This window comes from Rhineura floridana, chromosome 3 (genome assembly GCF_030035675.1).
Source record: "Rhineura floridana isolate rRhiFlo1 chromosome 3, rRhiFlo1.hap2, whole genome shotgun sequence".
In the NCBI taxonomy this organism is placed as follows: domain Eukaryota; kingdom Metazoa; phylum Chordata; class Lepidosauria; order Squamata; family Rhineuridae; genus Rhineura; species Rhineura floridana.
Window position 1 is genome coordinate 133696773 of NC_084482.1, and position 15156 is coordinate 133711928.

At 39.9% G+C, this 15156-nt stretch overlaps 1 protein-coding gene across 2 annotated transcripts in view; it reads right to left on the reverse strand.

Annotated features, from left to right (window-relative positions):
* Positions 1–15156, reverse strand: part of NT5DC2 (5'-nucleotidase domain containing 2) — a 43826-nt gene that overhangs the window by 18397 nt on the left and 10273 nt on the right. Inside the window, exons 3-8 of one of the 2 annotated variants that reach the window (XM_061617983.1) lie at positions 14433–14507; positions 9788–9843; positions 7966–8059; positions 1584–1712; positions 527–587; positions 117–219 (exon numbers count right to left, since the gene is read on the reverse strand). In XM_061617983.1, the coding sequence (XP_061473967.1) occupies positions 117–219; positions 527–587; positions 1584–1712; positions 7966–8059; positions 9788–9843; positions 14433–14507 (518 nt within the window). The remainder of the gene's footprint in view (positions 1–116; positions 220–526; positions 588–1583; positions 1713–7965; positions 8060–9787; positions 9844–14432; positions 14508–15156) is intronic. The other variant, XM_061617984.1, reaches the window with a different exon arrangement.

The window sequence follows — 15156 nt, forward strand, 5'->3', positions numbered from 1 at the left end:
AATGTTTACACAAGAAAGATGCTATTAAGGTGGTCTACACTGAAGAATTACTATTGTCATTGAACATTTGCACATGAGTAACCATTTCAACAAGATGCGTAAGAGATGATACTCACACAAAACTAAAAGGACTGTTTGTGATAAGAAAGAGTTTTTTGTTATGGTTAACCAGTTGATTTAAGACCGCATAAGTTTCATCTCCGTGAAGAATATATTTTTCTGCAAGACACAGATTAAACTAATTATTAATAATATTGCTGTGATTTTTTGTTGTTGTTTTTAACTGTTTTAATTATGGGTTTTAAAATGTTGTGACCCACCCTGGGACCTCTGGGTGAAGGGCAGGTAATAAATACTGCTACTACTACTACTACTACTACTAATAATAAACATTATGACAGAAAAAGAAAACATTTAGGTAAATTTTAGCTTGGTGGTTCAAGACCATTAATCTAAAGCTGTTAGATGCCAGACAGTATTCATTACTATTCAAAAACGCTTAATCAAAATTTAGAGCTTAGCTGACCCATGTCCTTTTCAATCCATTTGTACATCATTCCTTTTACATGAACATCTTTAATGGCATCCTAAAATGGAAAAGAGAACAGTTCTGTATCAATCTTAAACCTGGTATTTTAACTTTATACAGCTCCATCAATGAATATGCAACTTTACGGTGTAATCACCAACAGACTGAACTGTCAGGAGCTTGACATATGATGCAGGAAACTTTTGATTAGATTTTGTTATTGCACTGCATTCAAAAGCACCAGCACAGTTCAGTATATCGGTGGCCTCTGAGGGAGGGATATGTGCACATGTGTGAAAAAGACAGAAAAAAACAAATAAAGGACCATTTCCATAAAACCAATGAAATCATTGATATGAGTATGTTTAAATAAGGATAGGCCAAAGCAAATGAATACTAGTTGGTTTGGATCCTAAAGATGTATAAGCAGAGTTCTGCTTGTGCAAGCACTACCAAAATATAGATGTTAAAAAAACAGCTTAAAATATTACTAAAGATGACAAATGATATATAGCAAAAAAATAATAATTGTGGCACCTTGAAGATGAAATGGACTCTAGCCAACAAAAGCTTATGACAGGATAAAATCTGTTAGTCTTTAAGGTACAAGACTCTTTGTTGTTTTTTCAGCAACAGACTAACATGGGTACCCCTCTGGCAAATGCAATATTTTTTTTATTTAATTCGATTTCTATACCGCCCATAGCAAGCTCTCTGGGCGGTGTACAAACAATAAGATATATAATTACATTTCAGTTTTAAAACAATCCTTAAAAACACAATTAGACGAGCAGACAAAACACAACCAACTTAAATAATATCAAATACCAATACAAGATACAAGATACAAATATTAAGATTTAAAATGATATATATATGTCATTCACTAAAGTGTACGTTAATTGAAAAAGCAATTAATGTCTGCTAGATTTTTTCATTTTTAAAATTTATTTATAAATAATATGTAACGATACATCATGTTTGGATAACACAACACCCATATAGGACACAGACAGTTCCAAAGGGACTATGCCCTAACACAGAATATACTCACACTTATATCCTTGTAAAGATGAACTTGGTCATACTCAATATTGTGAGTCATGAAATAGTCAGTCACTGATGAAAGGAGAGCCATTTCAGGAAGGGAGAAGATGTCCATAAACTGTTTAATCGATGGACCCTGCCCAGAAGAAGAAATGTAATATAAAAACAAACATGCATAGAATGCTGTATGTGGAGAGAGAGATTGCTATTTGAAATAATGTACTTCTATATGAAGGGTGAGATTGAATGCAGTATCTCACATTTCAGCTGAACACAGCACATCCTGCTCAAAGGCAATAGGGCTTTATTGTAGGTTTTGAATCAGCAGCTGTGGGTTTCCTCTCCTAAGTAACAATTCAAACATGACATGCATATAAAGGAGTCAGACGATGCAAGTATGAGGTGCATTTAGAGACTATGATGTACAATACTGGAAACGTTTAAGTGGAATGCATCTCATTCTATCAGGATTTGTAAAAGATTAGCAAACCCCTCTTGTTCCATCAGCTTAAGGACTGACGTAAAGGAATGCCCATCTGCTGATGTATGCTGTTTTTAGTTTACTATTATGTTACTGAGGTTGTTTTGTTTGATTTTATTTCTGAGCTGAATGTGGCTCACTGAACGCATTCAAAAATGGATATAACTGCTAATAAATGAATAAATAATAAAAGAAACTGTTTCTGAGGCATCTTCATATGGCCAAGCAATACCAACACAAACAACATTACCCAATTAGAGCAAAAAAGTTTTAAACATTCACACAAAATTTGAAACAAAATCATCCAAGAGATGAAAAACTGCAGCTTTATAAAAACTGATTTATACAGATTTATTCCTTGATATTAATGTATCTCTAAAGAAACTTCACATAGGCTGCAATCCAATATGCACTTACCTGGGAGTAAGCCCCACTGAACCCAATGGAGCTTACTTCTGAGTAGACATGTACTGGATTGCAGCCTAACTCATTAACCTGCGATCTACAAATTACATTCCAAATTGTTTTGGATTTGGATTGCTGTACATTTTTCCTGTATTAACTTTGCCAAATCAGGTTAGCCACAGAGTCCAGACTGCTGCATAAAAAGATGACTGGACAGATTGTACTCACTATTTCATTACAGCAAATGAATGTAGACGTGTTCAGTTTACAGAGAGATTGCACATTCATAGGCACAGCAAATCTTTGCCAGAATGCAAGTGGATATACATGACTGCATCCTTTTCAGAAGTCATCAGACAAGGAAGAAACGTGCTAGATCCCTCTGGGTAACTACAGCTGGTTAGGTCATCAGTTAGCTTTTTATTTGCATGGGAATTAACTAAATGTGCACTAGATAGTACATTTTGGGGAAAGCTTAGAAATGGCCAAGAATGTGTGTGCATTCTTGGACAGAACAAAAAAAAGTAATTCAGCCTTCCACCCAGGTCATCTGATAACCTATAGCCCAAGTCCCTTTGAAGCATTTTGATTTAGTTCTATAAAAAAAACTAAATGAAATTAAAGTAAATCCAAGTACCTAGACTTAACTGCACTGAGAATCAATCTGGCAAAGTTTTAGATGACAAAATGTTGATGGTATCAAATTTCATGCTATCCTGAAATTCCAATACCTTTCCTGGTCCAGCAAAACTTTCAGGTCACTAAAACGATATAATAATTATCGGAAGATTCTGCATAAATACAACAGATACCTGATGATTCTTAATCCCAGGAAATACTCCCCAATTTCCCAGGCCTTTAAATGAAAGAAATAGGAGCCTCTAGGAATGGCTCAGAAAAGGCAAGAACCATACAGAAAAAGTAGGATTGTGTTTTAGCAGCTGAACCCTAGGGGGAAAAAAAACCAGCTAAGCTTGAACTACAAATTAGGGCAAGTCTGTTAACAACTGAGAACTACTGAAATATTATCTTTCCTTTCATCTGACTAGAGAAACAATCTGCTTTACAATACAGATTAAGGCAGCTAGAAATTGCCATATGGCCAGGGAGCTGGTATCTTTGCTGATTGAGTAAAACAATCACATCATAATGGCCTTAGCCAGTCAAGACCTAATCCAACTGAACACACCGTTTAACTGTAATCACATAAACAAATTACTTCTAGCCCATTAGTTGGTAGGGATGTATGTACACTGTCAACGCACACACTATAGCAGTACTAGTTAATACCACAGGATCTGTCATTTTATCCGACCTACCTTCCTTTGTTTTGCAGGCATTTGACTTACTAAGTTAAAGTTATTCTACCAATACCTTAGCTTTTTATGTCTGTTTTATCTGCTGTGCTTCCCATCTTTTAATCTGGTACTTTAATTTTTTGTTTAAAAAAGAAAACAATACTTTTATATTTATTGATGAAATCCTGAAGTTTGTTTTAAAACAATGTGAAAAGCAGCCTTAAGTATATTTAAAAGACCCCAGGAGGTGAGATAAGTATTTTAAATATAACACATATAAATGTGTTGCCAGGATATTATTTCTCATTCAAAATGAGGGCTTTGAAACCTTCTACCTAGTGGCATGGCTCTATTTTGTATTTTGATTTATATATTTTGTGAGGACTTGGTGGATAGGTAGTATAATAATGTTACAATAAACCAACTGCTCTTGTGACTCAGTAATATCTAGGCTTGCTGGCACGTGCATACCCCCCACTCCCCCAAAAAACTTTGGCAGGCTAGAAGGTTGTATATAAAGGAGAGTTTTATTTAAGCTATGAAGTCATATTGATGGTACTGGGCACTATCCAAGTCCAGGGTCATAGACCAAGCAGTCATAAGCATCTACAAGCTCAAGGACATTGTGAACACTTGTTATTTTAATCAAACAAGCAACAAACTAAAGAGTAACTCATTAGTCTGACTTTGTATGCTTGAAAGAAAAAAAAGTGAGTCAGCAAGCGTATTCTTAACAGTGAAAGAAGCTGAGTTCTTTTAGATGCATCTGCTATGAAGAGAAGCTCTTTCAGAATGTCTGGTTCTTACCAGGTATCACTTTGACAGTTTTATTTGGAATCCAAATAAAATTAAAGGAACAGAAAATATCACACACATGAGACTGGTTTAAGGGCATCAATGGGTGGCAAAGCTTAGTAAGCCCTTCCTGATATTCCCCTTAGGCTAACTGCTCCTTTAACTTTCAAGCATTCCGGCCAGGAACACCATGTCAGAACATAAAAAAACACAGAGAAGGCTTTATTAGTTTCTTCCTACTATGGGGTGGGCACTTCCAAAAAATAGGGACTTTTTGACAACCCAATTTTATATAAAAAATAAAAATGGAGGGGGGAATCTGTCTACTTCAATTTTTACAAGAACCTATCCTAATAGCTCATCATTAACTTTCTTCCAGAGAATAACAGTGGTTTTCAGATTATTTATTGCATACATATTATTTATTGCCCTTCTGAAGGAGCCTAGGATGACAAACACATCAACACAACAATTTAACAAACAAACAAACAAACACCCTTGAGGTTCACTGAAAGCTTATCCAGGACTCCTCAGTGAGAAAATCTGTAATGGCAGCTAGGCCTCCCTGAAAGACAGACTGCCCACCAGTACCAGTTCTTCTGCAATCTTCTGCGGTTGCTAGAATATTTCACCCTAGAGGTCTGACGATTATTGGTCGCAAAAGGAGTCAATAAATACAAAGGCTCATTCCATGAGGGCAGATTATTTACATAGTTTACACAGTTAAGTGACAAGAAAGCTTCCTTCGAAAAATGGCAGTCTTGTCCAAATGAGAACGAAAAGGAACACAAATGAAAAGTAAGTGCAAGCAGATAATATAGGATGCGGAAAAAAAGAAAAAGGAAAAAGAATTGGAGCACATTGATAAAAACATAAAGACATAACAACAAAACATTATTTAAATGCCTTAGTTACATCCCGTTTAGATTACTGTAACGCGCTCTACGTGGGGCTGCCTTTGAAGACTGTTCGGAAACTTAAAACTGGTACAAAGAGCTGCAGCCAGAGTGCTAACTGGGGCTGGTTACAGGGACCATACAACCCCCTTGTTACGACAGCTCCACTGGCTGCCAGTTTGTTTCCGGTCACAATTCAAAGTGCTGGCATTGAGATCCTCAGGAGAGGCCCTTCTCTCAGTCCCCACACCTTCGCAAGCGCGATTTGTGGGGACGCGAGATAGGGCCTTCTCGGTGGCTGCCCCCAGGTTCTGGAACTCTCTTCTTAGGGAAGCACGAATGGCCCCTTCCTTGCTATCCTTCCGTTGGCAGGCAAAGACTTTTTTATTCTGACAGGCTTTTGGACTAGAAGATGTTTAAGATAGGGCCTCATAAGGTCTGCTGTATTGTTCTATGGTGCTATTCTTAATGTTTTAAATTGTCTTAGTATCTTAAGTGTATGTTTCATGGTTTTAATGTCATGAATAGTTTAATTCTATTTTAATTGTTTATTTTTGTATGTTTTTTTACCTATGTGTAGTTTTTATTTGTAAGCCACCCTGAGTTCCAGTTTTGGAAAAAGGGCGGGGTAAAAATAAAGATTCATTAATTCATTCATTCATTCATTCATTAGTAGCAGGAGACCACCTAGGAAAGGGTTGGATCCTCGGATGACAAGGGAGTCAAAGATGTGCTTAAAGGAAAATAAGAGAAGCTGAATGAATTTTTTGTGTCCATTCTCACAGCGGAAGCTATTGGGCAGATCCCTGTGCCTGAAACTAACTTTTGCAGGAAGGAAGTGTGAGGAACAAAGGCAGATGAGAGATGAAGTTCTAGGCCTTTTAGATAAAGTAAAAACTGGCAAACTGACATCTACCCAACAGTTCTCAAAGAACTCAAATGTGAAATTGCTGATAGTCTAACAAAAATATGCAACTCACTCCTCAGATCAGCCTACAAACCTGGAGATTGGAAAGTAGCCAATGTAATGCCAATTTTTAAAAAGGGATCCACAGGGAGCCTGGAAGTTACAAGCCAATTAGCTTGTCTGTCCTGGGAAAACTGGTGGAAAGTATTATTAAAGATAAAATAATCAAGCATATAGAAGAACAAGCTTTGCTGAAACAGAGCCAGCATGGCTTCTGCAAGGGTAAGTCTTGTCTCACCAACCTATTAGAGTTCTATGAGAGTGTCAACAAGCACATAAACAGAGATGATCCAGTGGACATAGTATACCTAGACTTTCAAAAAGCTTTTTACAAGATAAAAGTTTCCTGAATAAGCTTAGCAGTCATGGAATAAGGGAGAGTTTCTCTTGTAAATCAGGAATTGGTTAAGAAGCAGGAAGCAGAGAGCAGGAATAAATGGACAGTTCTCCTAATGGAGGGATGTAAAAAGTAGAGTCCCCCAAGGATCAGTATTGGGACCTGTGCTATTTAATTTGTTCATAAATGATATAGAGTTAGGAGTGAAAAGTGAGGTGGCCAAATTTGTTCAGAGTTGTTACAACAAAAAGAGATTGTGAAGAGCTCCAAAAGGACCTCTCCAAACTGAGTGAACGGGTGGTAAAATGGCAAATGCAATTTAATGTGAGCAAGTCTAAAGTGATGCATGTCAGGGCACAAAATCTTAATTTCACATGTACACTCATAGGGTCTGAACTGGCAGTGACTGACCAGGAGTGAGACCTTGGGGTTATAGTGGATAGCTCAATGAAGATGTTAACCCACGGTCTGGCAGCAGTGAAAAAGGCAAATTTCATGCTAGGTATCATTAGGAAAGGTATTGAAAATTACACTGCCAATATCATAACACCATTATACAAATCTATGGTACTGCACATTTGGAATACTATGTACAGTTCGGGTCCCCTCTCCTCAGTAAGGATATTGTAGAGTTGGAAAAGGTTCAAAAAAGAGCAACCAAGATGATCAAGGGAATGAAGCGACTCCCCAATGAGGAAAGGTTGTGGCATTTGGGGCTTTTTAATTTAGAGAACGGGCGAGTAAGAAGTGCGATGAGAGAAGTTTATAAAATTAAGCATGACATGGAGAGAGAGAAGCCTTTATCCCTCTCTCATAACACTGGAACTTGTGGACATCCAACGAGGCTGACTGTGAAGGGTGTCACCCCCATCCTCCAAATAAGAAGTGAGTTGATATTTATGTACGATGCAACAATATGGATAACTATTCAGCATTGCTAGTGAGAGATGCCACATAAAGTAACCAGAGTCTTCCAGTCAGGCAACAGTTTAAGACAATTTCACAGAAATCCTCCAGACTCACTGTCTCCCTGATAAATTTTTCTTAAACTCCTGAAAAAACAGCATGTTTAAACTGGCAAGCACTGCTTTTTTCAAACTTGGAAGAAGTCACTGGCATTTTCACTTAATTCCCATATATTACATTTCTTAGCCAAGAAATAGAGCCAATACCCAATTGTATTAAATTGTCAATAAGGATGCTTACATACCTTGCCATAGAAGTCACTCATCTGGTATAAAGGAATGTGCTGGGTTCCACCATACATCTCAATAAGCTCTTCATCAGGCACTGGCTTCAGCCCTCTATAAACAAGTTAGAAGAGCTTTCAGAGCATGTCAACCTCAACTGAGATAAAAGCCAGAAAGGAGAAAAAGGACAGATTGGAGTGAAAGCCCTTTACATAACTGAAAAATCAAAGAGGAATCGACCTTCATACCAAGTCTGTTTCTGCTGCTGTGTGGCCTTTCTTTTGCCCCCAGAGATATTAAAGAAAGCCGTGATTAAACTTTTCATGGAGCATTTATAAACTGGTACCTAGCTGTGTTCACTTCACTAAGACTCAATTCTGATTTGTTATTCTGTGCAATTTTTAAAAAGTTACAAAATGGGTGTGTACCATTGTATTTTGGGAGAGACTGGGCAAGTGAACAAATCTCTCATGATTTTATAAAAAAAATAATAAAGGCTCAAGGTGCTTGTGTGTATGTGTGTGTTGTCAGGTACTTCAGTATTGCTCCATTGACCCAAGATCCTTTAAGTAGCCAAATCACTGCATACCTTTTCCAAGCAGCTTCTGAATAGCACAAGAGAGCTTTATGTACCATTGTTTTTCAGTGGATTTTTTTTATTGCATCCTTTCCAAGTTAATACTGATAAGGACAAAGCATATGATGCAAACAGAACTACTAAGTTCAGGGAGCCAGAGAAATTACACACTCCAAGGTTATTAACAAAACCAAGAAGTAACTCCAAACCTATGTCTGGCTATAGAATTAAAGCTCTCCTCATTGAAGCCAGTGCTCTTGGTATTGCATCTTAAGAAGTTAGTCAACTATATTGGACACGTTGTGGTTGAGACAGCTGGGTAAAGTAATAGGATACCAGACAGTTGCAAAAAGAGGAAAGAGAGAGCGAGCGTCAGGAGATCTCACGTGCAATAACACTGATTGCTTCTCCAGCGCAGAACATCCTACTAGACCAGGGGTGGCCACTCTGTGGCTCTCCAGTTGCTACTGGACTACAGCTCCCATCATCCCTGACCATGAGCTGTGTTGGCTGAGACTGATGGGAGCTGTAGTTCAGTAGCATCTGGAGAGACACAGAGTGGCCACCCCTGTACTAGACTCTGGTTCAAAGATGGCATAGCTGGTGCCTCCCCAGCCCCCTTGTAGTATTCACAACATCAGGAATTAAGAGTTGTTAAAATAAACTGGTTGATCTGTATGCATACAATAAACTTAACTGTTGCATTTTTATTTAAAAAGTATTTACCAAAATCAGTTACTTCAAATAAATAAATCATTCACTTTGAAGAACTTCTTCAAACATAGTGTTTTGAACTTTTGACTTTGTTCTTAGTCGACTGCTATTGTTTTACTCTCAGAAAGAACATTTCCAAACAGCTTCAGTAACACATATGGCAGTTAGGGACATCTATCAGGGCAGGATGCCAGCTTACTTCTGCTGTTGATGCAACTTGTGCATGTTTCGACTACTGTACTTAATATCACTCCTTCACAGCTCAGTAAGGAACAGTGAGATTAGCAAAACAGCTGACTTCTGTAAGTCTTGCCAGTGTGTTTGGAAAGCACTGGCTCAAGTCACAGCTCCAACACTCAGTCATGTAGGTAATAATTTAATCACTGCCCATAAAATAAAATTAAGAGTTTTACTCCGATGGCACTAGGCCATTAAAATGCTGCATCAGAATAATTTTATAACGAGCAAACAAAAAGCAACAGATTCAAGAAGAGAAGGTACATGTAAAGAGTTTGCATTTTTAATATATTTTAAATGAGATCTTAACTCACCGATATGCAGTACCCAATTGAACATAGTGGAAAGCATCAATCTTCATTAGAAGGCTCTGAAAGATAAGCAGACTTTTACTGACAAGTTACTCTGTATATTTACTCATACTGAAGAACCTAAATGTTCAAAAAATATGGAAAAATGGAAACGGACTGCCTTCAAATCGATCTCGACTTATGGCTACCCTATGCATAGGGATTTCATGGTAAGCGGTCTTCAGAGGGGGTTTACCATTGCCTCCCTCTGAGACTAGCCCTCCCCAGCTGGCTATGGCCTGCTCAGCTTGCCACAGCTACACAAGCCAGCCCCTTCCTTGTCCACAACTGCCAGCTGGGGGGCAACTGGGCTCCTTGGGCTATGCAGCTTCCCACGGCTGCACAGGTGGCAGGGCACGTAACCCCTGAGCCACTCACTGTGGGGGTGATCTTTAGCTGGCCCTTGACATCCAAGAGACACGAGCGGGGATTTGAACTCACAGACTCTGGACTCCCAGCCAGGCTCTCCTCCCCCCTGTACTATACCAGCTACCTAAACTAAACCTCACAGGGTAATGCATTTTTAAATTCCGCTTACATTCCACTATCCATGAGTTACGGCTCACTGAGTGGGTCAGGAGTGCCACTAAATCCCTCCACCTGCAGAACACAGCTGCCACCACACCAGGCACCAATGACACAGCCATAGCCTTGTACTAGTTACCAGCGGCCAGGGGGCTGGGAGGGAGAGAGAATGGCTTTGGAGATATGGGAGAGAATAGCTAGAAGAATCTTATGATTGCTTGGGGCAGCTCCATTCCTGATGGCGTAATGTCTCCTTTACAAATAAGGTAGTGCAAGTAAATACATTTCCAGTAGCATGTTGGCCCACCTGTGCTCAAGCACCAAAGTCGTAACAGTCAATAGGATTCCAACTAATTCAACAGCCAATCTAAGCCCCAGCCAGAGAACACAGCAACAGGGCACACAGACATGCAGCATGAAGCCACACTATTTGGATTCATAGTTAGACATCAATGAGCACACATGTAGAATTTGGCAAGGGCACGCTTTGCATGCAGCCAGGGAGGAAAAAAGGGTTCACGAACATCACTTGTCTTTTTATCCTCCTTAGGAGGAACTGTGCCTCAAAATCACACATACGAACACTAGGAACCTCTGCAATTATGGCTGCAAGGACAAGGCACATGTGTGCAAGGCAAGGGACTTCCACAATTGAAGGGGAACATCATGTCTAACAACAGAACTCCAAAGGCACCAGCCATCCCTCCCCACTGAGCAAAACAAGAAAATAAATGGATATACAGAACACTCAAATACCCGTGTGTGTGTTGTGTCCCCCTGCAGCTTGGAGAAACACTGTACTGGCTAAACAAACTTTCATTACTCAATAGGTTGGCACACAATTGTAGGATAAATACAGTTTGCTAAGAGGGTCTCTGTTGCCAACAATCCCCACCACCACTACCAAATGCACAGAAGCATATACCTGTGGGTGGAGGGATGTGAAGGAAGCAGAATAAAGAGTGCTCCATTCCAACTTACTTTATTGAACTTCAAGTGTTTTCAAAAGAGGTGTGTTCAGTGTTCAGTATAGCATCTTAGTAGTTTGGAACCTAAAAAATACTTTCCAAATCCTTCAAAAACTAATCAGATATTTTAATATTTTTATCGTCTCCAGCCCCAAGACTCCTTGACTGAGGGCAGTTGATATATTTGCACTAAACTCTCAACAAAACCAATTAAAGGTTCAAAAAACAGAATCACTAGATAAGGTTCCTATATATTATTGTGTCAAATCTGTATGACAAGCTAGCTGTATACATTCAGCCCCGGTCCATTGCTGGAGAGAACATAAGTGGGAACTGATGCCTTCCAAGGGGATGAAGGAAGGAAATTCCACTGAAACAATCCTAGCATCATAAGGACACTGTTATTTTTGTTTTCGATACCAGAATTTTATGTGATGTTTATTGTGAGAATCTTGTAAACTGCTTGGGGCTATAGGTATTACAGATAGACAGATATGAGCAAGTATTGTCACAATGATGACAATATCATCCTCAACAGGAAAGATCCTAAACACAGGCATGCATGAGCCAAGCCGGCGATATTCCCTTGGACACTACAAAGACACTATCATGGATCTCTTTTCTGTGCCTGCCTATGGGTGTGCGGTGGTGGGAGTTCTGCCTCCTTTTGAGGAAGGCCATAGCTCAGTGGCAGAGCACACGTTCTGCATGCAGAAGGCCTCCCAGGTCAGTCTTTGGTACCTCCAGTGAAAAGGATCAGGGAAAGACCTCTGCTGAAAACTCAGGAGAGCTGCTGCAAGTCAGAGCAGACGATCCTAGGCTCAATGGACAAATACTCTCATGCGGTATATAAAATCATTGGGTGGCATTCAACAAAATAGTAGCGCTAGCACAACAGGACTTCCCCTTCTTTTCCCCTGCATCATCCCCAAATTTGCGCTGAAGGGTTGGGGGAAAACCAAGAACAGATTTAGAGGACACGCAGAGAAGAAGGAGGGTATAACGTTCAGTTGCACAAGGAGAAATCCTTGCGCTGGAGGAATCCTGGCCTTAGTGCTACATTGAATATATCCCACTAATATCCAAAATGCAAGCTTGTTGCATTTGCATCTCCGAAAGATAGGATTGAACCTCACAGCTCCCATTGCACTGCTCTTTCCCATGAAACTATGAAGGAACCTCATCGTGTTACCTCTTGTGAGCTTCCCACCGTAGCTTACTTCTTCCTTATTAATTAGGCTTCATCCCTCCCTTGCAAAACGTTTTCACCCCACCCCAATACAAATGTATTCTGTGCAATATAAAACCATTTGCATTCCACTGGAACTAAAACCATTCTCCTCGGAAGTTTCTGGGTTCCACATGAATGTTTCCTGATCAGAGCTTGGAAAAGTTACTTTTTTGAACTACAACTCCCATCAGCCCAATCCAGTGCCCATACTGGCTGGGGCTGATGGGAGTTGTAGTTCAAAAAAGTAACTTTTCCAAGCTCTGTTCCTGATCACTGGGCCATGAGGAGGCACCAACATCTATTTTTGGAAGCACGTTTGAATCATGGCATATCACTATCCGCCCGTGCACCCATGTATTGATTGGTGTCTCCCCAGCCTGTATAATGTGGGGATACCATCAGCTAGTGATTGATGGGGGACGGCAGAGTTGGTAGGGATGTTGTCATAAGTGGCTGGTGCCCATTGGAAGTGGTAGGGTGGAAAGCAGAGAGGACAACCGTAGGTGGAGGGAGACAAAGGCGATGACAGGTAGAGCTAACCAGTTCTAGTTTGTCCCATTCTCCTCCCTGCTGAGTTCTAGAAGGGCAACACTGAGACTGAAAAGTTGACAGCTGTTGGCACCCCCTGTACTGTTTGAAAGTAAGAAGGCCGGCTGAGGGCACAGGTTGGTGGGGCAGTGCCCCATTCGCCCCAGTGGACCAGCCGCCATTGGATGTCATGCAAGTGCTGCATTAGCCTTAATTTCTATTGCTGTGCTATTAACTTTGCAACTGGGATTGCAATTACATTAGGTTAGCATTAGCTCTGGCATAGCAGTTGCCCAGCATACTGAAACGATATAATTTGCCTGTTAATCACTTGGGCCTCTATTAGAAGTTTCACAAAAGCATAATCTTTCTCAGGTCTTAAAGAGGAAAAGAGCTATTATTGATTACTGTATATGTTAAGGGGAATGTAAGTTGAACAGTTAATGTGCACAATAACCAGCCATTGTGCACATTCACCAGGCCTGATGGAGAATGTGCACATTAACCTTCCATGAAAAAGGGTTGTGCACATTTCTCGGTTAATATACATAATCTCCAACAGGCCTTGGGAAATGTGCATATAGCAACTGAATTTGAACATTCTCTGGTCATTATGCATAATCCCCAACAGGCCTTATGGAATGTGCATATCTGATTTAATTTGCCCCCGCCTCGGCCCAGAAGGAAAAGGAAAAAGCTTAATAGCAGCATGGGGTCAATCATCATGGGAATCACAAGGGAGAAAAGATTTAATCAGCTTAGGAAGGGTTACCCAGCAGGGAAGCAAGGATTGGGAGAGAGAGTGTATATGTGTACAATTCCCTCTTCATGAAAGGTTAACGTGCACATTGTCAACAAGGCCTGAGGAATGTGTACAATGGCCAGTTATTATGCACTTAACCACTCAACTTACAGTCCCTTAACATACATACTGCTTAACACCAAAATAGGCAGCTACGTTGTTTACAAAGTATAAAAACCATTACAAATTAAAGTCCATAATTAAATGAGATAATAAAACAATTCCATTAAGACAACACTGTTGAGTGTAACACACGTGTATAAACGAATTATACATTTGATGATGCAGCAAACTCTGGCAATGCTCTCAAGCCGGTGTGTGACTGGCCATGTCTGAAGGCGACCACCTTCAGTGCACAAAGGGTTGCCTACCCAAAGACTCAGAGTCCTTGTTAATGGCATCTCTTCTTCCAAGAGTAGTCATAATTTCTCAGAAACCATTAACTCACCAGGCACACACATATTTCCAATGGGCATGCAACCCACACGCTGCGTTCCCCATCTCCATGAATATAGTGAACACACACATAACAAAGACTGAAGCTGTAAAACTTACCTTGTGGACATCATAGTGAAGCCCTCTTATAGCAAATCCAGGAATGTATTCATATTTCCCGAGTCCCTCTGGATACTACAAAACATTCCACTTGAAAGCATCAGTCCATCCTGTCACACAGGGCTGCATAGTACACCATGCTCACATATTTTAGTTCATTCAAAGACCCATAGATACCCAGAAGACCAGTGTGGTTTGGTATATTGCATAGTGTGTCAGCCATAAAACTCATTGGTAATGTAAAGCTAACTATTTTCAGTCACAGGGCTGTTGCAGGATAATTGGGGGGGGCATGTACACCACACTGATCTGTTTCCTGTAAGGGCAGGATAAAAAAAGTAATACAAATAAAATCTCAGCAAGCTGCAATTAATTTAAAATGAATGTGAACAATCAAAACTCCTCTTCGTGACAGTATTGGAGCGGGGGAATGGAGAAGACAGCATGCAAGCCCAAAGCTTCTTGCAGTTCAGTGTAACACTAAGCTAAAGTTTAGCATCATGTCAGAACTGGCACAACAGCTGTGACCACATGTAACATTAAAGCATAGCTTAGCATTATGTGCACTAGCCTTCAGGTTGTGTACTCTCTCCTCAGGAATGGCTACAAGGAAAAGATTGGAAGCATTTGCTTACATTTTCAGCTTACCACAGTTTTTATGCATTAATCTGGATGAACTGTGGTTACTGTTACCTACGGTTTATTCAACCATACCATCTTCAAA